This window comes from Stegostoma tigrinum, chromosome 30, assembly GCF_030684315.1.
Source record: "Stegostoma tigrinum isolate sSteTig4 chromosome 30, sSteTig4.hap1, whole genome shotgun sequence".
Taxonomy (NCBI): Eukaryota; Metazoa; Chordata; class Chondrichthyes; order Orectolobiformes; family Stegostomatidae; genus Stegostoma; species Stegostoma tigrinum.
In genome coordinates, this window is record NC_081383.1 from 490,092 (window position 1) to 515,745 (window position 25,654).

The following is a 25,654-nucleotide window of genomic DNA, read 5'->3' on the forward strand; positions in this document are numbered from 1 at the left end:
AAAGTGAAGGAGAAAACAGAGTTAATGTTTCACGTCTGGGTTCCCAATTCTGAGGAAGGATCACCGAACCTGAAATGTTTAACTTTGTTTTCTCCCTCACAGATGCTGCCAGTCCCTGCTGAGCTTATCCAGCAACTTTGTTTTAGTTTAGTGGTAGCTATGTTGTTGCAGGCTCGATAGGGCAAAGGGCCTTTTCTGCACTGTATGAACCTACAAATCTATTCCACACTGTCCACATCAAACACACACAGGATCAGGACACCACAGGATTAGATTGGGTGTAAAGCTTTCTCTACTGTTTTAAACTGAAATTAATGTTACTGCACACTGTCCCCATCAAACGTCCCTAGGACAGGGACAGCACAGGGTTAGTATCAGAGTAATGTCTACTTGAAATAGAAAGTAAATTTCTGTCTTTACTGTCCCCCATCAAACACTTCCAGATTAGGGGCAACACAGCGTTAGATACAGAGTAAAGCTAACTCTACACTACCCCTATCAAACACTCCAAGGACAGGTACAACATTGTTCCAGATACAAAACGAAGCTTCCTGTACTTTTAAAATTGAAAGTAAAGCCTCCTCGACGTTGTCTCCATCAAGCAGTCCTATGGCAGGGTCAGCTGAGAGTTAGAATAAAGCTTCTCTACGTTGTCTCCGTCAAACACTTCAGGAACTGACACCATGGACTTAGCTACAGAGTAAAGCTTCCTCTACTGTTTTAAACTGAAAATAAACTCGCTCTACAGTATCCACATCCAACACTTTTAGGACAGGGACAGCACAGGATTAGATAGAGAGTGAGGCTAATAATCTGTTCTCTGTGTCACTGGATTTGAGCGCTTGAAATGGGTTTAGACCTTTTAAAAATAATTTTGCAGATCACGTCTTGTAATACATTGCTGCCATGCTTAGCAACAGTGTCTCGGCTCCTAATCTGGTACTTCTTCCCATGTAAAATTCTCTTGTTTATGTCCAAATTTCTTCAAGCCTCTTTCCTCCCTAACTCTGTATCCAGGATCTCTGTTGTGTTTTATTTCTGGCATTCAGTGCACTGTGTCCAGTTGTAAATATCTCCACCATTAACAATCATCTCTAACTGTCTAGGCCCTAAGCTTTGGAAATCCCTCATGATAGCGATCACAATTCTGTTATGTTTAGTTTAGTGATGGAAAGGGATAGGTGCATACCACTGGGCAAGGGTTATAGCTGGGGGAAAGGCAATTACGATGAGATTAGGCAAGATTTAGGGAACATAGGATGGGGAAGGAAACTGCAGGGGCTGGGCACATTAGAAATGTGGAGCTTATTCAAGGAAAAGCTCCTGTGTGTCCTAGATAAGTATGTACCTGTCACGCAGGGAGGAAGCTGTAGAGTGCAACATCCTAGTAAATCTCCTCTGCACCCTTTCCAAAGGAGGAAGCTGTAGAGTGCGGGAGCCGTGGTTTACGAAGGAGGTGGAATCTCTGGTCAAGAGGAGGAAGAAGGCTTATGTTAGGATGAGATGTGAAGGCTCAGTTAGGGTGCTTGAGGGCGACGAGGTAGCCAGGAAAGACCTAAAGAGAGCGCTCAGAAGAGCCAGGAGGAGACATGAGAAGTTGTTGGTGGATAGGATCAGGGTAAACCCTAAGGCTTTCTATAGGTATTTAAGGAATAAAAGACGAGAGTAAGATTAGGGCCAATCAAGGATAGTAGTGGGAAGTTGTGTGTGGAGTCAGAGGAGATAGGGGAAGCACTAAATGAATATTATTCAACAGTATTCACTCTAGAAAATGACAGTATTGTCGAGGAGAATACTGAGATACAGGCTACTAGACTAGGTGGGATTGAGGTTCACAAGGAAGAGGTATTAGAAATCCTACAGAGGGTGAAGAAGGGTAGGTCCCCTGGGCCAGATGGGATTTATCCTCGGATCCTCTGGGAAGCCAGGGAGGAGATTGCCGAGCCTTTGGCATTGATCTTTAACTCATCAATGTCTACAGAAATAGTGCCAGACGACTGGAGGATAGCAAATGTGGTTCACCTGTTCAAGAAGGGGAGTAGAGACAACCCTGGTAATTATAGACCAGTGAGCCTTACCTCAGTTGTTGGTAAAGTGTTGGAAAAGGTTATAAGGGATAGGATTTATAATCATCTAGAAAAGAATAACTTGATTAGGGATAGTCAGCATGGTTTTGTGAAGGGAAGGTCGTGCCTCACAAACCTTATTGAGTTCTTTGAGAAGGTGACCGAACAGGTAGATGAGAGTAAACCAGTTGATGTGGTGTATATGGATTTCAGCAAGGCGTTCGATAAGGTTCCCCACAGTAGGCTGTTGTACAAAATGCGGAGGAATGGGATTGTGGGAGATATAGCAGTTTGGATCGGAAATTGGCTTGCTGAAAGAAGACAGAGGGTGGTATTTGATGGGAAATGTTCATCCTGGAGACCAGTTACTAATGGTGTACCGCAAGGGTCGGTGTTGGGTCCACGACTGTTTGTCATTTTTATAAATGACCTGGATGAGGGCGTAGAAGGATGGCTTAGTAAATTTGCAGACGACACTAAGGTTGATGGAGTTGTGGATAGTGACGAAGGATGCTGTAGGTTACAGAGAGACATAGATAAGCTGCAGAGCTGGGCTGAGAGGTGGCAAATGGAGTTTAATGCAGACAAGTGTGAGGTAATGCACTTTGGTAGGAGTAACCGGAAGGCAAAGTACAGGGCTAATGGTAAGATTCTTAGTAGTGTAGATGAACAGCGAGATCTTGGTGTCCATGTACACAGATCCTTGAAAGTTGCCACCCAGGTTGACAGGGCTGTTAAGAAGGCATACAGTGTTTTAGCTTTTATTAATAGAGGGATCGAGTTCCGGAACCAAGAGGTAATGCTGCAGCTGTACAAAACTCTGGTGCAGCCGAACTTGGAGTATTGCGTACAGTTCTGGTCACCGCATTATAAGAAGAATGTGGAAGCTTTGGAAAGGGTGCAGAGGAGATTTACTAGGATGTTGCGTGGTATGGAGGGAAGGTCTTACGAGGAAAGGCTGAGGGACTTGAGGCTGTTTTCATTAGCGAGAAGAAGGTTGAGAGGTGACTTAATTGAGACATATAAAGTATTCAGAGGGTTAGATAGGGTGGATAGGGAGAGCCTTTTTCCTAGGATGGTGACGGCGAGCATGAGGGGGCATAGCTTTAAATTGAGGGGTGAAAGATATAGGACAGGTGTCAGAGGTAGTTTCTTTACTCAGAGAGTAGTAAGGGAATGGAACGCTTTGCCTGCAACGGTAGTAGATTCGCCAACTTTAAGTACATTTAAGTAGTCATTGGATAAGTATATGGACGTACATGGAATAGTGTAGGTTAGATGGACTTAAGATCGGTATGACAGGTCGGCACAACATCGAGGGCTGAATGGCCTGTACTGTGCTGTAATGTTCTATGTTCTAAACCTGTCCACTTTCCAATCTTTCGCCTCCTTTAAGTTCCCTCTTAAAAGCTACCCCTATGAAGCTTTTAGTTGGTCCTCCTCATAACTCTTTCTGTGCATCGGAATCCAATTTTGTCTCATTACAAAGTAGATTTGAATGTAATTTTAAGACTTATGATGCAGTAATAATCCAAGTTCTTCTATGTATAATGTTTGAAACGCAAAAAAATACTTTCTTGATTTTAGTTGGATATTCTGTTTATTCTGCTGACAAAGTCTAAATGGGAAATAAATACACCCAACCTCCGCTGACCAAAAACAAAGAGACTCTGTGAGGAGGACGACTGGCAAGGTAAAGGTGTACAAGGGAGCAGGGCCACTGTGAGAGTGGAAGTGCTGAAACTTTGCTCAAGTGGTTTTGGTGTGAGGAGGCTGAGGCTGACAGTATGTCCCTGTTAGGGTGAAGGGAAAAGCTGGCAGGTTTAGGGATCCCTGACTGATGAGGAATGTTGAGGCTCTGGTCAGGAAAAATCATGCATACATTGGGCTTAAGCTGTTGGGCTCAAGTGAATCCCTGGATGACTCTTTAAAAAACTGGAGATGGGGCAGACAGCAGAGAAGTGATTGTGTTCGGATAGTAAGATATCGGAATAAAGAGCAACCTCTATATTTGCAGATGGTGCTAAATTTGGTGAAGTGACAAACAGTGGCAATCATACAAATCACACAAAAGAGGAAACAGAGGCTTATGGAATGGGCAAGCAAGTGGTGGATGGAATTTGTAGGGAGAAGTGTCAGGTGATGTAATCTGGCAGAAGTGACAGGGTTTGTGGATGTGAGGATGAACTTTTTTTCAGGAGTGAATGGCAATGAGTTGGAATTCGCTGCCAAGATAGGAGTGAAAGCAGAGACAGTGATTTCAAAAGGAAACAGAATGAACACTTGAAGGAAAGTAGCTTGCAGAGTCACAAGTAGAACTAATGGTATTGCTCTGAGGAGAGCTGCCATGATGTCAATTGGCAGAATAGCCTCTGTGCTGTAAGGGACTCACTTGCTGTAGCACAGGTTAGTACAGGGAGCAGGCTTGATGGGGAGTCTCGCAGAGGTTGGGTTCTGTCACGGTGAGATGATTGTGTGGGAGCAGTTTAAGTTCCGTGGATAGTAGGTGAAGGAAGCCCTGTGAGAGAAATAGGAATGACGCAAATGACAACTAATGTCGAGAATTGCTGCGCAATAGTACACAGCCTGTAAACAGCAATATGATTGGACACTTTGCTGGAAACAGAGCAGTAGAAGAAATCTGATGGCATAAACAGTTTAGTTGATTCAATCCATGACACGTGGCTTGTCCTGGGGAACATTGGCAGTTTGATGTTAAAGACTGTAGGCTATGTAGGAGCCCACATAACAGCAGTTCAGAATTTTAGTAGTGAACAGAGTGAATTTGTTGATCTCAGAAAGGATAGTAATAAGAAGACAGGACGAATGGGAAACTTTCCAATCTTTACCTGTAGGTCAGAACCAAGGCCATCCCTAATGTCTGTCTTTGAGCTGCAGTACACAGGCAACACCTGGGTCTGTGCACACAGAGGCCCAGCTCCAAGCCATTGTCACCATATTCTCTGAGGTGTATGAAAAAATGGGCCTCAGACTAAGCATATGGAAAATAAAGGTTCTCTACCAATCTGCTCCTGTCACACAAAACTGCTGCCTAACCATCAAAACTCACAGTGAGCCGTTGGACATATGAATCATTTCCCATACCACAGGAGTCTCATCTTGGTGGGAACAGACATTGTTGATGAAATCTAACATCAACTCAAATGCCCTAGTGTAGCTTTCAGATGCCGGAGGAACAGTGAGTTCAAAATCCAGTTGTGTAAAACCAGCAGCAGGCTCACGTTTTCCAGAGCAACTGTAGTTCCCACCCTCTTGCATACATCAGAAACGTGGACTATGTACAGCAGACCTCTCAAATCTTTGAAGAGTTATTACCAGAACTGTCTTTGCAAAATTCTGCAAATCCATTGGCAGGAAAGGCATACCAATATAACTGTCCTCTTCCACCTTTGTGGTACTGGTCATGCACACCCAGCTGTGATGGGTATGCCACACTATAGGCATGCCTGTTACAAGTGCTATACTTTGAGCTCTGCAATGGTAGGTGATAATCAGGAGGGCAGAGGAAATGCTGCAAGGACACCCTGAAACTCTTCCTAAACAAATGCAACATCCCAGCTAGAATGACCAAAATAGGGAAGAAGCATTCGTGAAGACGCCAGACATTTCTGGCATGGTGGCTCATTGGTCAGCACTCCTGCCTCACAGTGGTGGCTCAGTGGTCAGCACTCCTGCCTCTCAGTGCTAGGGACAGGGGTTTGATTCCACCCTCAAGCAAGTCTATGCAGTTTGCATGTTCTCCCCGTGCTTGCTTGAGTTTTCACTGGGTACTTCAGCTTTGTCCCACAGTCCAAAGATGTGCAGGTTTGACCATGCCAAATTGCCCATAGTGTCCAGGTTGTGCCGGCTAGGTGGGTTAGCTGTAGTAAATGTGGGGTTACAAGGATGGAGTTGGGGTACTAGGAGGAATGCTGTTCAGAGGGTTGGTGCAGGCTTGATGGGCTGAATTGCATCTATCTGCATAGTAGGGATTCCATGATTAGTTTTGAGCATCATCGAGTGGAGCACATGCAGGCCAACCCCCACAGGCTGTGGAAACAGTGCACAGAATCCAGAGCTTCCACTCCCACCCCACCAAAACCATCTCTAGCTCCAGGATTAGATTCCGCCACCGCATAACCCTGCCCATCCTCCTCCTAGATTGGAAACAAGTTACCCACAACCCTGAGGGACTGCCAAAGAAGAAGAAAATGATAAATTCACCCCTACATTTGAGAAAAAAAATCAGCCAGGTTTCCTGCTCCTGGTCACTGTTCAGAGGTTCCTGGAGGGACGGAGTCAGAGGTCAATAATCAGGAGCAGGAAGCCTGGTTAATTTCCCCTCGCTGTCTGACCTATTGATGCAGTAAGGGGTTCTGCTTCCATAATGCTGAGTTATAGAGGTATATCTCTAGTCAGTTGTAAGATTTGTATGGAACACAAGTTATGCACTTATTAGGTCTGAACAAACTACAGAGAGCACTGAGAATCTGACAATTTTAAGTCGCTGATATTTGAGATGAGGCGTCCACCCAGTGCAGGGACTGCAAGCAGCAGCCACAAGTTTCATCTGAATCTGTGGAATTCTGTGCACACAATGAGAGATATTATAATCTGTCTCCTCAGGACTCACTGTGTCAGAAACAGCAGACTCCTGATCAAACTCTCTGTGACTCCCATTCTGCTTCTTGCTCTTATCTTCCTGTCTTCTTCTCTATTCTCTTCTCTCTCTCTCTCTCTCTCACCCTCTCTCACCCCCACTGTCCTGATCATTACCTCTGTTTTAATCCCGGCCTTTTCCTTTGTCCTTTTCTCTCACTACACCCCTCGCGCTCTCTCCCACTCTCCCTCTTCTTTTCTCTCTCTCATTATCTCACTCCATCTGTCTCTCAGGCTGTGATCCATTGACTTATATCTTCCCTTCCCTCCTCCACTGGCATAGATAATGTTTCTGTGTAACACAGATTCTCAGACATGTGACTTTTGAATGTCACAAGACACTCAGCCCAATTGGGGATTAAAAACCAGGACAACAGCTGAGCTTTTCAGTTCAGCTTTGCTTTTCATAATTGTAGCTCTGAGAAATCTCAGAAACAGACACTGGGCTGGGGGTCGGGTTGTTAATGTTAAGGGCAGTTAGAGGAGCAATTTTGGGGTGGGTTGGAGGAGTGAGAAGGAGTAATTGTGGTAAGATCAAGGAGTGAAGGGCAACTGGGAGAGGAGGAGGGGGAGTGAGCAGAAATTGGGGGAGGGGATAAGGGATAATTGGTGGGGGTAGTGAGGTATAATTGTGGGTGGGGAGTGGTACTCAGGATAGAGTGAGGGAGTATTTGGGAGAAAGTGAAAGGGATGATGGGCAGAAATAACAGTTGATTAAGGGAGGAGTGAGGGATAATTGTTTGGGTGGAGTCAGTGCTGATGGATAGTGGAGAGGTGACTGGGGAGAGAGTGAGGGGTACTTGGGGGGGGAGAGGTGGATGAGGTATGATTAGGGAGGTTTGATTGTGGAGGGGGAGTGAGGGATAATTGTGAGGAGGAGTAAAAAGGCTAGTTGAGGGGAGAAGTGAGGGGGCAATTGTGGGTGATGAGTAATTGTAGGGACATGAGGGTTAATTGTTTGGACAGTGAGAGTTAATTGTAGGATGGAGGGAGGAGTGGATCTGAGGGTGGAGTGAGTAGTGATGGTTGGGGGGGAAGATAACTAGGGAGACATGAAGGGTAGTTGTAGGGGCAGTTGGGCATTAAGGGACAATTGTAGGGGTATGAGGGGTGATTTTGGAAGAAGTGAGTGTTAATTATGGGCTGGTGAGTGGTAATTTTGGAAGGAATGAAGGATAATTGGGGGTAACATCAAGGGAGGGTGTGAGTATTGTGGGAGGGGGACTTGAACACACACCCCCTGACTCAGATATGGACACTACCACTATGCCGTAAGGGTCATTGATCAGTGATAGTAGAAGAAATTGCGATAATATTTTGACCTGTAGTACAGTGGTAGTGTCCACCACATTGGGCCAAGAGGCCCTGGTTCAGGGGATGTGACTACATAGTGGTATTATCACTAGATTGTTAATCCAGAGACCTGGGTAATGTTCTGGGGGACCTGGGTTTGAATCCTACCATGGCAAATGGTGAAATTTGAATTCAATAAAAATCTAATGAAGACCATGAAACCATTGCGAATTGTTGGGAAAACCCATCTGGTTCACTCATGTCCTTTAGGGAAGGAAATTACCATCCTTACTTGGTTTGGCCTTTGTGTGACTCCAGACCCAGAGCAATGTGGTTGACTCTTAACTGCCTTCTTGGAAATTAGGAATAGGCAGTAAACGTTGCCTGGCCAGTGATGCCTTCATCCCATGAATGAATAAAAAGAAAGGCAACCTGTCTAGAGGAATGTCAGAACATCTCTGAACAGGGAGATTAAAAATGTCTCTAACCAGTTCAGTCTTTGCAGTAATTGTGACTAATCACCAATGCTCCCAGACTTTTAACCTGGTCAAATTCCCATAGGGTACATCGTTGGATTTCCTGGGTTACTTCTTTGGCAATACCTCAGGGTTGAGGATAACTTGCTTCCATCCAGGGAGGAGTGGTTCTGTGGTAGTTGAATCGTTCAATCCTAGACTACAGGCTCACCCCAGGAAGGGCAGGTGGTGTATGAGGAGGTGGGAATGTGGGATGCTCTGTTTCCGCGGCATATTCTTGGTCCGCCTGTGCTTCACTCAATGAAGTTAGAAATGGTTGGCATCTTCATGGATGTTTCTTCACTAGTTTGTGCATTCTACGGCAAGCGATTCCCATACATCGGTGAGAGGCTGCATGTATTTAGAGAAGCTTTCAAGGTGTCCTTGTAGTGTTTCTTCTGCCCTCCTACTGATCACTTAGCATGGCAGACTTCAGAGTAGAGCACTTGTATCAGGCATGTGGATAACATGACCCGTGCATCACAGCTGGGAATATTGGCCTGGGAGAGGACAATTAGTTGGTATGTCTTTCCTGCCAGTCAATTTGAGGGGTTTGCTATATGTGGTCTATGTTTCTGATGTATGCAGGAGGGTGTTCCACAGGAGTCCATAGGCTGCAGTGTCGCATTGGTAATGAAATCTAACATTGGCTTCAATGACTGCTCACACTGAAAGGAGACTATTGCAGACATGATCCACGTTGTCCAGGGGCTTGCTGTGGATTTTGATGGTCACGGGCTCAGGGTTCTGTTGCAGGCGCAAGCTGGTCGAGAACCTTTCCCTTCAAAATATTTAAACTGAGGCCCATTCTCAGTGAATGTATCATTGATGGTTTGTAGATTATTGTTTTCTTATATCACTGATTCGGGAATACCGATCTCTCTCAATATCAGAGTCCCAGAGTAAAGGAAATGATTTCCTTGCCGAAACAATCTCTCCGTTTAGATGGTATGATCAGCCTTTGATTGATGCTAAGGAGACGTTTAGTGAAGGTTGGATCTTTTTGACATAATAAATGAGAACCTGTTGTACCAGCAAAAACACGTGGCCCTTATGAATAATCTTCAATAATTCAGAAAACTAGAACAAAATCAGAAGTTGCTGGAAAAACTCAGCAGGTCTGGCAGAATCTGTGAAGAGAAAACGGTTAACTATAGATTGATTAGCCTAACATCTGTTGTTGGAAAAATACTGGAATCAATTATTTAGGAAGTAATAGCAGAACATTTAGAAAATCATAATCTAATCAAGCAAAGTCAGAATGTATTTACGAAAGGGAAATAGACCCCTGACCCTACAAACAACTTTAACTTCGAGCAACTCCTGGACCCAGAGGGTCTTAAGTGAAAAGCTTTACCCATACCCATTTGGGCAGGACTGTGAGCGCCAACACTTGAACCCCATGCTGTTGGGGGCTTCCTCCAGAAAGAGAGCTCTCCAGATGATTACTGCACAACATTCCACACTAAGGCTAAGAATGTTAGTGGAATCTTAGTCCCAAGTCGCTGGGTGGGATTGGGGAGGTCTCAGGCCGTGTCCTTACCACTGGCAGAGATTGGGGATCCAGGGATGTTTTTCAGAATGGCTGCTGGAGACTTAGAGGAGTTTCCCAGGTGTTAATGTTGGGGCCACAATTATTCACATCATACATTAACGATCTGTAAAAAGGAAGTGAGGCCATTGTTGCTGTTTTCAGATGATACGAACATAGGTGGAGGGACAGGCAGTGTTGATGAAGCAGGGAGGCTGCAGAAAGATTTGTACAGGCTAGGAGAGTGGGCAAAGAAGTGGCAGATGGAATACAATGTGGGAACGTGTGAAGTTATGTACTTTGGTAGGAAGAATGGAGGCATAAACTATTTTCTAATTGGGGAAAGGCTTCTAAAATCTGAAGTATGATGAGACTTAAGTCCAGGTTTAGGATTCTTTTAACCTTAACATGCAGGTTCAGCATCAGCAGTACAATGGTATTTAGAATATTTTGAATGGATTGATTTATTGTTGCGTGTACCAAAGTACAGTGAAAAGCATTGTTTACGAGCTGTACATGCAGATCATAGTAAGCAAGGATGTACATATCAAAAAGACTTAGACAGAGGCATACAGATTACACTGCATAGGGTCTGTGCTAGGCAAGATTAATGTTAGCAAGATCAGCGTTATTTGAGGCTAGAGTGTCCAGTCATCAGTCTAATAACAGCTGGGAAGAAGCTGTTCCTGACCTCCTGGTGTGTGTGTTCAGGCTTCTGTATCTTCTGCCTGATGGAAGAGGTTGTTGGAGATCATTACTGGGTCTTTGATGTGTCTTTGATGATATTAGCCGCCTTTCCACAGCAGTGAGCAGTGTAAATAGAGTCCATGGATGAAAAGTTGGCTTCTGTGATGGTCTGGGCTGTGCGCATCACTTTTTGGTGGGGGCTCAGAGGAAGTTTAGAAGAATTACTGCAGGGATGAAGGGCTTGTTATCTGAGGAATGTGGTTGAGGTCTCTGGATTTATATTCCATGGAGTTTAGAGGGTTGAGGGCAGATCTGATTGAAACTTATGGAATACTGACAGGCCTAAATAGAGTGGATGTGGAGAGGATGTTTCCACGAACAGCAGAGACTAGGACCCAAGGGCACAGCATCAGTGAAGGGATGACCTTTTAGAACTGAGATGAAGAGGAATTTCTTTAGCCAGTGGTGAATGTGTGGAACTCATTGCCACAGAATGCTGTGGAGACTAAGTCATTGAGTGTATTTAAGACAAAGATAGAGAATTTCTTGATTGGTAAGGGGATCAAAAGCCAAGGGGAGAGGCAAGAGAATGGAGTGGAGTAACATATCAACCAATTGAATGATGGAACAGATTCAGTGGGCCTAATTCTGCTCCTATGTCTTCTGGTCTTATGGTCTTCATTGGCCATCTGTTCACCACTGCTCCCCAGAGTTGTGATGGTGTTTGATGGAACGTTGTGGGAGAGATAGTTGTGCAGTTATTGATATCTGAAATCAGCCCATTTTTACTTGTGTGGGGATTCAGGGGCTTTCACTCCCAATTTAAGTATAACCTCCAAGAGTCTAGGTAATTCAGAACAAAGAGCTGATCCCCCAGGAGTAGCATCACCAGTCTAATAGCTATTGAGGAATCCAATGAGGTTCTCTGGTTGAAAGTAGTAAAGCTTTCTGAGGGATTTGGGAAAAAGTTTGGGTTTTTTGTGGTGTTTGCGATGTGCAGGGGTGGTATTTTAAAGCCAATAAGTAAACAGGAGATTTCACCTGGCTTCAGACCCATTGAAACTCGCACCCTCTCGGTACCATCTATCAAAGTAACTGCACTAGACACACCGGGGAAGTGACCAAAGGGGATAGCTGTACAAATTTATCTTTGTGAGTGTATGTGTGTTCTCTGCTCTCACTGTCTGGCTGTGTCTGTCTGGGTGATCACATTCCCTCTGCCATGTGGAGGATGTGTTTAGTAAAAACTCAAATCTTGTTTTTTTCTCTATCTCATTTTTCTAGGGTCTGCAGTTCAATACCAGCCCCCAGTCTACTCTATCACCATATTCTGCTGCATGTTCCGATCACTGGTTAGTTTCAGAGATAGTAGGAACTGCAGATGCTGGAGAATCTGGGATAACAAGGTGTAGAGCTGGATGAACACAGCAGGCCAAGCAGCATCAGAGGAGCAGGAAGGCTGACATTTCGGGCCTAGACCCTTCTTCAGAAACATCAGCTTTCCTGCTCCTCTGATGCTGCTTGGCCTGCTGTGCTCATCCAGCTCTACACCTTGTTATCACTGATTAGTTTGTTGGTTTGAGTGCTTACCTTTTTGGAGAAAGTTCACTCATTTAATAGCTCCCCTCATCTACACAGGATAAACAGGCCACTCGGCTCAGAGACAGATTTGCATTAATTTAGCACCTTTCATGCCCTAAGGACATCTCTTCTATATTTGAGATGTAGCCACTGTGGAAATGAAGAGGACATTGCAGCTATTTGTTGGGAGTTCCCACCATCTGCAGTATGATAAGGAATATGTCCTAGAGTAAAAGAGGTCTACAATATTGGAAACAAACCCTTTGGCCCATTGAATCTGTGCAGGTCAAAAAGACTTAGCTAACTATTCTAATACCATTTTCCAGCACTTGGCCCAGAGCCTTCTGTGACTTGGAATCCCAGGTGTACATCATCTGACTTCAGTGTTGGTGAGGGATTCTCCAGAACACACCAAGATAAACTGGTCTGTTCCTTTTCAAAATAGTCCTGTGGAATTATTTCTCAACCACCTGAGAGGGTGGATAGGAACCGGAGTTTAATGTCTTACTTGAACCCTGCATTTTCTGTTGAAAGTGCTACTAGTTAAAACAAACTCCGAGAGGAAAATATTAATCCCCAGTTATATTTTGAAATCACTATCTCTACTCTCAGTGGGAGATGGGTAATTAATTACAGAAGGTTCCTGTGTCCTAATGAGAGTCCGTGCGAGAGAGATCTGGATTCAAATGGTAGTGTCTAAAAGAGTGAGAGTTCTCTGGATGTGCCTGATCGTGAGGAGTTTTGAAAATGAATTGATTTCAGTGACAGTAACTTTCTGTTGGATTTGGTGGTTTTGCAGCCGGTTTTTGAATTTTGGTTTCTTGTTGTAGGGAGCAGCCGATTTTCAGTGCACGGGCCCACGTTTTCCAGATCGACCCAGCAACCAAACGGAACTGGATTCCAGCTAGCAAGCATGCTGTTACCGTCTCTTTCTTCTACGACAGTACACGCAATGTTTATCGGATCATTAGTGTCGGTGGAACTAAGGTATCAAGAAATTGGAAGCCCAAGAACTGAAGCTCACCCCAGATAATGGCAATAAACTCTCCTGGATCATTGCATCCACATCACCATCTCACAAATCCCTGAAAAAAACACCTTCACTCCAGTCTGTATCATCATTGTTCCTTGTTCACACTGCGGTCACTGATAATCTACACTTCTATGTAAATCTGAGACAGAACAGTTGGGCACATTCAGAAAGGAATCAGGGAGAGTACAGGGCCGGTATGCTCCAATAAAGATAAAAGGGTGAGACCAGCAAGGCTTATTGGCATATACTGAAGATTCGAAACAGCACAAGACGGAGAGGAGTATAGAACATGCAAGGGAGAACTTACAAAGGAAATAAGGAGAGCAAAAAAGTGACATGAAAGGATAATGGCAGGTGAAATAAAGGAAAATTGCAAGCTATTTTACAAGTATATTAAGAGTAAAATAAGAACAAGGGAAAGAGTAGATAGGGCCTATTAAGGATCACACTGATAATTAGTGCATGGAGCTAGGGATCGTAGGTTGGATTCCAAATGAATCAGTGTCCATCAGTGACAGGGACAATGTGGGTCTAGAAATCAGGAAGAAGGACCCTGATATAATTAAAGAAATTAGCATAGACAACGAGGAGGTTCTCAGTGGTTTGAGGTTTAAAATTATATGAATCTCCAGTACCGGATGAAGTGTATTCCAGGCTGTTCAGTGAGGTGAGGGAGTAAATAACAGGGCCACTGGCATTAATTTTCACTTCCTGTTCGGCTGTCTTGCAGTCATCTAGCATTTCTCATGAGGCCAATGTTATTCAAGTAACCTCAGTGATAGGCAAACTATTGGAACCAATGATAGATTGGGAAAATCAGGTTGGTAATGAATCTCAAGAAAAGGAATTTGTGGATTGTCTACAAGATGACATTTTTTTAGAGCAACTGGTGGTAGAGCCCTCAATAGAACCTGACTTCTGGATTTGATGTATGTCGAGGCAGACTCAATTAGGGAGCTTGATGTGAAGGAGCCCCTAGGGAGCAGTGATCCACAATTCATCCTGCAGTCTGAGGGGAAGAAGAGTGAATCAGATGTAATTGTAACTGCAGAGACATGAAAGAGAAACTGGTAAGTGTTGACTGGATGAGGAGTCTAGCAGGAATGATGGTGGAGCTACAATAGCAGGAGTTTCTGAGGTTAGTTTGGGAGGCAGAGCAGAAATTCATCCCAAGGAAGAAGAAATATACTAAGGAGAGGACAAGACAACCACAGCTGATAAGGGAAGTCAATGGCAGCATAAAAGCAAAGACCAAAGCTTACAATGTGGTGAAGATCAATTGGAAGCCTTATAAGCCTTCAGAGGACAAAAGCAATAAGGGGCGAGAAGATGAAATATGAGAGTAAGCTAGTTAGTAGTATAAAAAAAATTGCAAAAGTAGGAGGGAAACAAGTGGACATTGGACTGATGGAAAATGAGGCTGGAGAAGTTGTACTGGGGAAACACAGAAATAGTGGAGGAACTGAAGAGGTACTTTGCATTAGTTTTCACAGTGGAAGACATGAGCAGCATATCAGAACTTTAAAATAGTTAGAGGGCAGAGATGAATGTAATGATCATCATTAAGAAGATGCTGGGGAAGGTGAAAGGTCTGAAGGTAGAGAAATCAGATGGACAACACCCAAGAGTCCTGAAGGAGACAACTCTGGAGATTGCCAAGGCATTATTTGGAGGTGCTAGTGTTGGACTGGGTTGGACAAGGTGAAAAATCACATGACACCACATTGTAGTCCAAAAGGATTATTTGAACACACAGGCTTTTGGAGTGTTACCACTTCCTCAGGAGTAATGGGAGAGGAGGTATCAAGACACAGAATTTATAACCAAAAGATCAAAGCTTTATACAATTGATGTGAATGTATTTAATAACCTTAAAATGGCTGGCTGATTCCCTCCTGTTAAATCCCTAATCAGCTAGAAAGGAGATGCAGATTTTGATTAATATGCAACTCTCTGAATTTCTTTCAAGTCAATATCCTAAGATAACTAAAGGTTTTATCAATGAATATAAGGAGTGACATCTCAGTTCGAACAATGCCTTTTGGTGTGAGGCCTTGCAAACTGTCTGTGTTTTAACATGGAGTCAGACTGGTTTTGTTTCCAAAGCATGAATTTTGAAAATGCCCCATTTACTGACTGTGTCCACAAATTGTGTGCTCTTTGAACAAAATACACCACATCTGCAAATAGAAATCTGCAAATATAAATTCAACCCATATATTTGTATCTATTTGTGAGAGAGAGGGAGTGGGTGCACAAGTTTACATGTGTGTGAGAGAGGGCGGGCATACGCGTTTGCGTGTGTTAGAGAGAGCGAGAGTGTGAGAGTTTGCATTTGTGAGAGAGAGGGATAGCATGCGCATTTGCATGTTTGTGAGGGAGGGAGGGCGTGCTTGTTTGTGTGTATTAGAGGGAGCGTGTGTGCGTTTGCACATGTGAGAGTGTGCGCATTTGCCTGTTTGAGAGAGAGTGCACATTTGCATGTGTGAGAGGGAGGGAGGGCATGCATGTTTGCGTGTGTGTGAGAGGGGATGTGAGCATTTACGTGTGCGAGAGAGAGGGGACGTGTGCATTTGTGTGAGAGAGAGAGAGATGGGGCATGTCAATTTGCGTGTGTGTGAGAGAGGGGGGCGTTGCATGTTTGCATGTGTGTGAGATGGGGGTGTGCATGTTTGTGTGTGTGAGAACGAGAGGGGGTGAGCATGTTTGCATGTGTGAGAGGGGAGAGCGTGCACTTTTGCGTGTGTGAGAGAGAAAGAGGGTGTGGACATTTGCGTGTGTGAGGGGGGCATGCATGTTTCTGTGTGTGAGAGGGCGGGAGCGTGCGCATTTGTGTGTAGGGGGGCATGCACATTTGCGTGTGTGAGGGTGGGCATGTGCGTTTGTGTGTGTGAGGGGGCGTGCACGTTTGCGTGTGTGAGAGGGGGTGTGTGCGCATTTGCGTGTGTGAGAGAGGGCGTGCGCGTTTGCGTGAGAGAGACGGGGCGTGCGCGTTTGCGTGTGAGAAGACGGGGGCGTGCGCGTTTGCATGTGTGAGAGAGAGGGGGCGTGCGCGTTTGCGTGAGAGAGAGAGAGAGCGGGCGTGCGCGTTTGCGTGTGAGAGAGGGAGGGGGCGTGCACGTTTGCGTGAGAGAGAGGGGGTGTGCGCGTTTGCGAGAGAGGGTGTGCACGTTTGCGTGTGAGAGAGAGATGGCGTGCACGTTTGCGTGTGAGAGAGAGAGGGCGTGCATGTTTGCATGCGAGAGAGAGGGGGCGTGCGCGTTTGCATGTGTGGGAGAAGCGGGCGTGCGTGTTTGCGTGTGAGAGAGAGAGGGGGCGTGCGTGTTCGCATGTGTGTGAGGGGTGCACGTGCACTTTTGCGTCTGTGAGAGAGAAAGAGGGTGTGCACATTTGCGTGTGAGGGGGGAGCATGCCCGTTTGCGTGTGAGAGAGTGTGCGTTTGCGCGTGAGAGAGAGAGGGCGTGCGCGTTTGCGTGTGAGAGAGAGGGCACGTGCGCGTTTGCGTGTGAGAGAGGGGGTGTGCACGTTTGCGTGAGAGAGCGAGGGGGAGCGTGCACATTTGCATGTGTGAGAGGGGGGCGTGCACGTTTGCGTGTGTGAGAGAGAGGGGCGTGCGCGTTTGCGTGTGAGAGAGAGGGGCGTGCGTGTTTACGTGTGTCAGAGAGAGGGCGTGCACGTTTGCGTGTGTGAGAGAGGGCGTGCACGTTTGCGTGTGAGAGAGAGAGGGCATGCGCGTTTGCGTGTGTGAGGGGGGGTGCACGTTTGCGTGTGTGAGAGAGGGGGCGTGCGCGTTTGCGTGTGAGAGCGAGAGGGGGCGTGCGCGTTTGCATGTGAGAGAGGGGGCGTGCGCGTTTGCATGTGTGAGGCGGGTGTGTGCGTTTGAATGTGAGAGGAGTGGGTGTGTGTATTTGCATGTGTGTGAGAACAAGAGGGGGCATGCGCGTTTGCGTGTGTGAGAGAGAAAGGGGGTGAGTGCGTTTGCGTGTGTGAGAGAGAAAGGGGGCGTGCAATTTGTGTGTGTGAGGGGGTGGGGGCTGTGCGTTTGTGTGCATGGTGTGGCGGGATCACCTGTAGTGCGACACGAACCCAAGATCCTGGTTGAGACAGTCATCATAGGTACCAAACTTGGCCATCAGCCTCTGCGTTGTTGTGTATCCTAATGTCCACCTTGGAGGACATTTGCCTAAAAACCTGAAGCCTAATGTCCTTGAATGCTGAAGTGTTCCCTACCGTGAGGGAGCATCCCTGTCCTGCAGTTGATGCACAGTGTCCATTCATCTATTATCATAGTTATCAATATGATATGATATTATTATCAACAGATTATATCATCTGTTATCATTTCACCCATGTACCATACCTCAGCGCATCCTTGTCTGCAGTGTATGAGATAAACAATGTTGGCTGAGTCATAGGAGTATCTGCCATGCATGTGGTGGAGTATCTGCCATGCATGTGGTGAGTGGTGTTCGCATGTGTTTTGCAGAGGTTGCCATGATCAGGTTGTGGTCGATGTTGTCCTGAAGGCTGGGTAGTTTGCTGCAAACAGTGGCCTGTTAAAGATTTGGCACTTGTTTAAGGTGAAAAGTGGTGGCATGGGGAAAATCTCGGTGAGGTGCCCATTGTCATCAATCATGTTGCGTATTGATCAATCAAAACCTGCATCTCCTTTGTAACTGATTAGGGATTTAACAGGAGGGAGTCAGCCAGCCAGTTTAGGGTTATTAAATATGTTCACATTAGTTGTATAATCCTTTGGTCTTTTACTTACAAATTCTGTCTCTTGATACTTCCTCTCTCATTACACCCGAGGAAGGGGCAAGGCTCCGAAAAGCCACATGTTCAAATAAACCTGTTGGACTATAACATGGTGTCGTGTGATTTTTGACCTAGTTGAGGCATCGGGTAGTGATCTTTCAAGAATTATTGGAGTTAGGAATTTCCATTTAGAAGTGAGATAAAGAATAATTTCTTCAGCTAGAGGGTGATGAATCTGTGGAATTCATTGAGTGTATTTAAGACAGTGATAGGTAGGTTCTTGATTGGTAAGGGAATCAAGAGTTAAGGGGAGAACGTAAGAGAATGCGGTTTCTAAACATATCAACTATGATTGAATGGCAGTGCAGAAACAATGGGGCTGAATTGCCTCATTCTGCTTTATGTCTTGTCTTATTGTCTTATGGAGTAATTCTGAGAGATAGAATTAATCTGCATTTGGAGAGGCAGGGATTAATCAAGACGTCAGCACAGTTTTATTCAAGGCAGGTCGTGTCTGACCAACTTGATTTAATTTTTTTGAAGGGGTGACCAGATGTGTCGATAAGAGCAATGCTTTTGACATAGCCTAGTGGGACTTCAGCAAGGCCGATGAAGTCCTGCAAGCGAGACTGAAAGTGAAGGTAAGAGCTCATGGGATCCAAGAAAAATTGGCAAATTGGATCCAAAATCAGAAGCAAAGGGTGCTAGTTGAGGGCGTTCTTGTAACTGAAAACCTGTATTCAATGGGGTCCCACAGGGATCAGTGTTGGGGCCCTTGTTTTTGGTATTTATAAATGATTTAGATTTGAACATAAAAGAGTTGAGCAATAAGGGCACAGATGATACAAAAATTGGTAGGGTTTAAATAGAGAGGAGGATAGCCTTAGATTATGAGAGAGTGATGGAATACTTCCACTTGCCTGGAAGAGTGCAGCCCCAACAATACTTGAGAAGCTTAACACCATAAAGAACAAAGCAGCCCCACCTGACTGGCATTACATCACAAACATCCACTGCCTCCCCCACTGATGCTCAGTAGCAGCAGTGTGTACTATCTACAAGATGCACTGCAGAAATTCACCAAAGATCCTCAGACAGCACCTTCCAAACCCATGGCCACTTCCAACCAGTAGGTCAAGGGCAGCATATAAATGGGAATGCCACCCCTGCAAGTTCCCCTGCAAGACACTCACCATCCTGACTTGGAAATATATTGCTGTTCCTTCAGTATCTTTAGGTCAAAATCGCAGAATTCCATCCATATTGGCTTTGTGGGTCAACCCACACCAAGTGGACTGCAGTGGATCAAGAAGGCAGCTCACCGCCACCTTCTCAAGGGTAGCTTGGAATGGTTAAGAAATACTATCCCAGCCACTGACAACCTCGTCCCATTAAAAAAAGTACAGACAATCTGGTCAAATGTACATTTGTGACACCAAGGCAACAGGCCGAGTACAAGAAAATGGGATGAGGCACAGATTTTTGACAGTGCAGACTCAATGAGCCAAAGGTACTTTTCTCCTCTGCTGTAGCTCTCTACAACTCTGACACTCACCATCCACAATCAAATCGTCCACTTCCGCACCACAGTTACTTGCCTCCTCTCTGAGGTCACTCCTCATCAACACCATCATCAAACCCAACCTCACCGTTACTTCTACCCAACTGAGCCTCGGGAGGAAGATGGGAATTAGTCTGGAATTTATTTGCTGTCATCCTAATTTAATGAATTCTTTTGATTTCAGGCAATTATCAACAGCACCATAACCCCTAACATGTCATTCACCAAAACCTCGCAAAAATTTGGCCAATGGGCCGATAGTCGTGCCAACACCGTTTATGGTCTGGGCTTCAACTCAGAGCAGCAGCTTTCACAGGTACCTGGTCGGGCGGACCCCAATTATACTTATGTGATTATCTTAACTGAGTAATCAGAGTAAAGAGTCAGGGGTCTGATTCCCCACAAGGAGTGAAGACGGCAGCAATTTATATTCAAGAGTGCAATAATGAAGCAAAGCATCCTAGACTAAGGGTTGAGAGATAAATGTGAGGCGCTCTATTTTGGAAAGGCAAATCGGGGCAGCAGGTATACACTTAATGATATGGTCGTGGGGGTGTTGCCAAACAAAGAGACCCTGGAGTGCAGGTTCGTAGTTCCTTGAAAGTGGAGTCGCAGATAGAGGGGTAGTGAAGAAGGTGTTTGGTATGTTTGCCTTTATTGGTCGGTGCATTGATTGTAGGAGTTGGGAGAGTCATGTTGTAGCTATACAGGACGTTGGTTAGGGCACTTTTGGAATACTGTGTGCAATTCTGGTCTTGCTCCTATAGGAAAGATGTTGTGAAACTTGAAAGGGTTCAAAAAAGATTTACAAGGATGTTGCCAGAGTTTGGGTGTTTAAACTCTCAGGAGAAGTTGAATAGGCTGGGGCTATTTTCCCTGAAATGTCAGAGGCTGTGGGATGACTTTATGAGGTTTATAAAACCATGAGGGGCATGGATAGGGTGATTAGTCAAGATCTTTTCCCCCAGGGTAGGGGAGTCCAGAACCTGTGGGCATAGGTTTAAGGTGAGAGAGGAAAGATTTAAAACGAACCTAAGAAGCAACATTTTCACACAGAGGGTGGTGCGTGTATGGAATGAGCTGCCTGAGGAAGTGGTGGAGGCTGGTATAATTACAACATTTAAAAGGCATCTGGATGGGTACATGAATAGGAAGAATTTAGAGGGATCTGGGGCAAGTGTTGTCAGATGGGACTAGATTAATTTAGGATATCTGGTTGGCATGGATGAGTGGACTAAAGGGTCTGTTTCCATGCTGTACCACTCTATCACTCTATAAGAGGGCAGCAGGTCAGGCCAGGATGAGACCAGAAAGAGATGGCGACTAAATGTGTGCAGGATGTAGGGCATGCAAAAGATGCAGATATTAAAAGATTGTGAGCAATGCCAGTGGGTTGGTGTGAAATAGGGACAGGTGAAAGGTGAACAGATCAGAAAGAGGGTTGCACAATAAGAACTTGGGAGAAGGTAAAGAGATGGCTTTAAAACTGAGTTTCATGCTAAGCGAGTGACATGATGTGATATAACGTTTCTAACACTAGTGATTATTGGCAGCATCAAAAATTCCACAGTGTCAAGGATTTGAACAGAAAAAGGAGCAACAGATTATATAATAGGTGCCATGTCAATGAAGACCTTATATTTTTCTTATCATTTTCACATCTTCAGGATATCCCAGTGTGTCTCAATGCCAATGAATTACTGTTTAGAATGGCATTATGGTGTTGTACAGAACAAGGCAGCAAAATCAGAAGATTAAAGCCAAGCGTTTGTAGAATGAAGAGATTTCTTATGTTTCTGTTCTGTTAAAGTTTGCAGAAAGGTTTCAAGAGGTTAAAGAAGCTGCACGATTAACAAGAGAGAAATCCCAGGATAAAACTGAATTAACAAACCCAGCACTGGATATTGCAGCTCCACAGGTAATGACAATTAACTGGGAAACTGAAAAGAGTTCTAGTACCATCATCGTATAAAAATTACGCCTTGAATCCCACTCCAGTGTCTGTAAATCCTCTTTCAGGGTGTGCATGGTGCCCAGTCCATGCTTTCCCAGTGACCCCAGCTTTCCCCATAATAAGATGCTTGGGCAGATGGCAAAATTGGAGGTCTGCCCACTTTTTAATAAATAACTGGCAATTGAACTTGTTACCAAGCCAATTGACTTGAATAACAGGCTTGGGCATGGGCAGGCTGTTTTCAAATTTTAATCGTTAAAAGGCAGGTTGGACATCATTCGTGGAGTGCATGTGTGCATTGGGGTGAACCACCTTAGGTCCTACTCACCTGTCCTCTAAAGCTCTGAGCCCTTGTCCCATCAGATGCCTCCATAGGATGCCCAGGCTGAAGGGCTTGTCATATTAGAAGCGGTTAAGGACTCTGATTCCATACTCTTGAAATTTAGGAGGATGGGGGTGGAATCTCATTGAAGCTTATAGAATAGTGAGGGGGCCTAGATAGAGTGGATGTTGAGAAGGTGTTTTCACTGGTAGGAGATACCAGGACCAGAGGGACAAACCTCAGAGTGAAGGTAGAACCTTTTAGAACTGAGATGAGGAGGAATTCCTACAGCCAGAGGGTGGTGAATCTGGAATTCAGTACCTATTCTCTATGATACCCAGAGTTAATGTCCCTTCTGTCATATTCAATACCACTGCATCTGTTGGTGATTTCTCATCAATCTAGTTTCAGCAGCAACATAAGATCATAAGACATAGGAGCAGAATTAGTCCTTGTAGCCCATCAAGACTTTCACCATTTCATCATGATTAATATATTTCTCAATCCCATTATCCTACCTTCTCCCTGTGACCCTTGATGCCCTTACTAATTAAGAATCTAACTCTGTCTTGAAGATACTCAATAACTTGGCCTCTACAGCCCTCTGCAGCACTGAGTTCCATAGATTCACTTCTCTCTGGCTGAAGAAATTCCTCATCTCAATTCTAAGAGTCATTCCTCCACTCTGAGGTTGTGCCATCAGGTCATAGTCACTCTTCTGGTGAAAACGTCTTCTCCACATCCTTATATCCAGGCCTCTCAGTATTCTGTAAGTTTCAATGAGATTTCTCCTCATTCTTTTAAACCTCCATTGAGTACAAACCAAGAGACCTCAACTGCTCCTCATGACAAACCCTTCATCCCTGGGATCATCTTGTAAACCTCATCTGGACTCCCACCAACTTCAGTACATCCAAATGCGGTCTGACCAGAACCTGTGCAGCCTCAGCAGTACATATCTGGCTACATTTTACATTCTCACCCCTAGCTGCATCCAATTCTCATTGAGAGTACAAAGCTGTAACCGAATGACCGATATGGCTGACCAATTGAAAGACTTTGAGAATGGCCAAAATAAAAAGGCTGAGAGACAGATCAGTGACCAAGTAGCAGAGAATGAGGTAGGGAGGGGGCAACAAGGGGAAGATAGGTGAGAGGCAGAGGAGGGACAGTGACTAAGGAAGGGGACTGAACTACTCTGACCAAGAGTGACCAACTCAAATCTCACAGCAAGAATGCCAAATAACAGTAACCAAACTTGGACTGAGACTGGGTCAGGCACTGAGATTATAGGGATCTGGCAGGATTGGAATCCTTGCTGCACCTGTTTCTATGCTTTAAAATGATGAAAACGAAGAGAAGCGCAGTTAAACTGGAGATTTAATGGGTCAGAGACTCATTCACGTGGATCAGTTGCTGCAATAAACCTTAGTCCCAAAATTCATTCATCTCACTGTAGTCAGCTATATAGGACAGGACCCAAAAATAATCTGATCTTTTACCCTAGACACTGAGTAAAATAAAGTGCATCACATCTACCAGAATCCTGAGCCAGCAAATTCAGAACATTGGGCGTAGTTATTTCGATACAGTGAAAAGCTCTCTCCACATTTGCCCCATCAAATACTCCCAGGACACGGACAGAATGGGTTTTGATAGAGTAAAGCTTTGTCTAAGTAAACTGAAAGTAAACTTGCCTCTACCCCTTTAAACTAAAATTTGAGCTCTTTCCACTCTTTTAAACAGATAGTAAAGCTCTTTCTACACTGTCCCCATCAAGCACTCTCAGGACAGGGAAGGCATGGGTTTAGATATAGAATAAACAATTCTGTACTCTTTTGAACTGAAAGTAAAGCTCCCTTGACACTGTCCCTATCAAACTCTCCCAGGACAGCTAGAGCATGGGGTTGGAGACCAGGTAGAGCTCTGTCTCTGCTGTCCTCAGTAAACCTACCAGAATCAATCATTTATTGACACCACTGAATGAATTACGATCAGGGTCTCAAAGACGGTTCTTTTTTCCTACCTGTGGCAAGTTCTTTTTGACTTATTAACAAGGTCACAAAAGATTGGAAAGGGAAGAATGTGTGGAAAATAATAGCTCCCTGCAGGAATGTGTCCCATTATACCTGCCTGTCGGGTTATGTGATTGTAATGTAGAGCTGTGTAAGATGATCAGATAATCCTTCCTGGAATAATCCTCCCTGTCCAGACCAGCTATCAGGATTAGGGAGTCAGGAGTAAGGAACCAGCAGCTGCAGCATCCGAGCCCAGCCATCCCCTGGGTAAAACCTATTCCACAAGGACTTGGTGCAACTTTGCAATACAGCATCTTGACACAGAAAGAAAAATATTTATCAGAATATTTCCTGATGCAACATGTGGAGCTCAAAGTGACTGCTCTCCCCACTGCTTCCCCCCCCACTACCACCACCAACTCCAAACCGCACAGTTTCCCCACCTCCTTGTCTCTATCTCTCTCTCAGTCCCTTTTTGTCCTTGCCCTTCCCTGTCACTGCACAGCAGATGTGCTCATCGATCTCCCTATGTGAATGAAATGGTGCTGGGTGAGGAGGGAAGTGCTGCTACTGAAATACTTACGGCTCTGACTGAATACAACCCATCTGTCTTACTTTAAGTTACATTCCTTTCTCACTGCTACTCGTAGTCTGTTACTGTTTCTCTCTCATTCATAGCCCCACATCCCCTCACACTATTTTACTTTATCTCGGACTCTAGTGCAAGTTTCCAGCCTCAACTCTCCTGCACTCTTAATATGCACAGACTATTGCCCTTGCAGTCTCTGACTCAGTGTTCTCTCCCTTACTCTAGTAAGATCACACTCTTACTCACAGTCTTAAACACTATCTCTAATACACACACATACTATCTCTAATAATCTCGTAATCTCTTGATCTCTCACTTTATAATCGCTCATGGGACATGGATATCACTGGCTGAGCCAGCATTTACTGCCTTACCCTAGTTGCCATTTGAGATGGTGGTGGTGGATTAACTATCCATCAGCACTGGCTGGGTAGCAGCACTACTGCTCAAGCTGTTATGTCCTAAAGTACATAGCTGCTGGACTGGGTCTGCACCAGGCGGTGAGGCAGCCAACAAGAGGGAAAGACTCACGTGACCTCATCCTCACCAAATTGCCAGTCGCTGATACATCAGTCCATGACAGCATCAACAAGAATGACCACTGCATAATCCATGCAGGACCCACTGATACCACCTCACATCAAGTTGTGTGGCAAAATCACTGTGCTAAATGGGACAGACCTCGAACTCCTCAAGCCTGGGTGTCCATGAGGCACTGTGGGCCATCAGCACCAGGACTGTACTCCAATGCAACCTTAAGGTCTGGTGTATCACCTGCTCTCCCACAGCCATCAAGCCAGAGTATCAGACGTGGTTCAATGGAGAGTGCAGGAGGGTGTGCTTAAAAAATGATATGTCAACCTGGTGAAGCTACCAAACAGAACTACTCGCATGCCAAACAGCATAGCAGCAAGTGATAGATAAAACAAAGCAATCCCATAACCGACAGATCAGATCTAAGGTCTGCTGTCCTGCCACATCCAGTCGTGAACGGACAATCAAACAACTTACTGGAGGAGGAGGTTCCACAAATATCCCCATCCTCAATGATGGAAGAGTTCAGTACATCAGTGTAAAGGATAAGGCT

At 45.0% G+C, this 25,654-nt stretch overlaps 1 protein-coding gene across 1 annotated transcript in view; it reads left to right on the plus strand.

Annotated features, from left to right (window-relative positions):
- The window catches only part of LOC125465861 (homer protein homolog 3-like), an 85,963-nt gene that overhangs the window by 41,771 nt on the left and 18,538 nt on the right, over positions 1 to 25,654 (plus strand). Inside the window, exons 4-7 of the mRNA XM_059638420.1 lie at positions 12,036 to 12,103; positions 13,163 to 13,319; positions 19,869 to 20,000; positions 21,495 to 21,602. Coding sequence (XP_059494403.1) covers positions 12,036 to 12,103; positions 13,163 to 13,319; positions 19,869 to 20,000; positions 21,495 to 21,602 — 465 coding nt within the window. The remainder of the gene's footprint in view (positions 1 to 12,035; positions 12,104 to 13,162; positions 13,320 to 19,868; positions 20,001 to 21,494; positions 21,603 to 25,654) is intronic.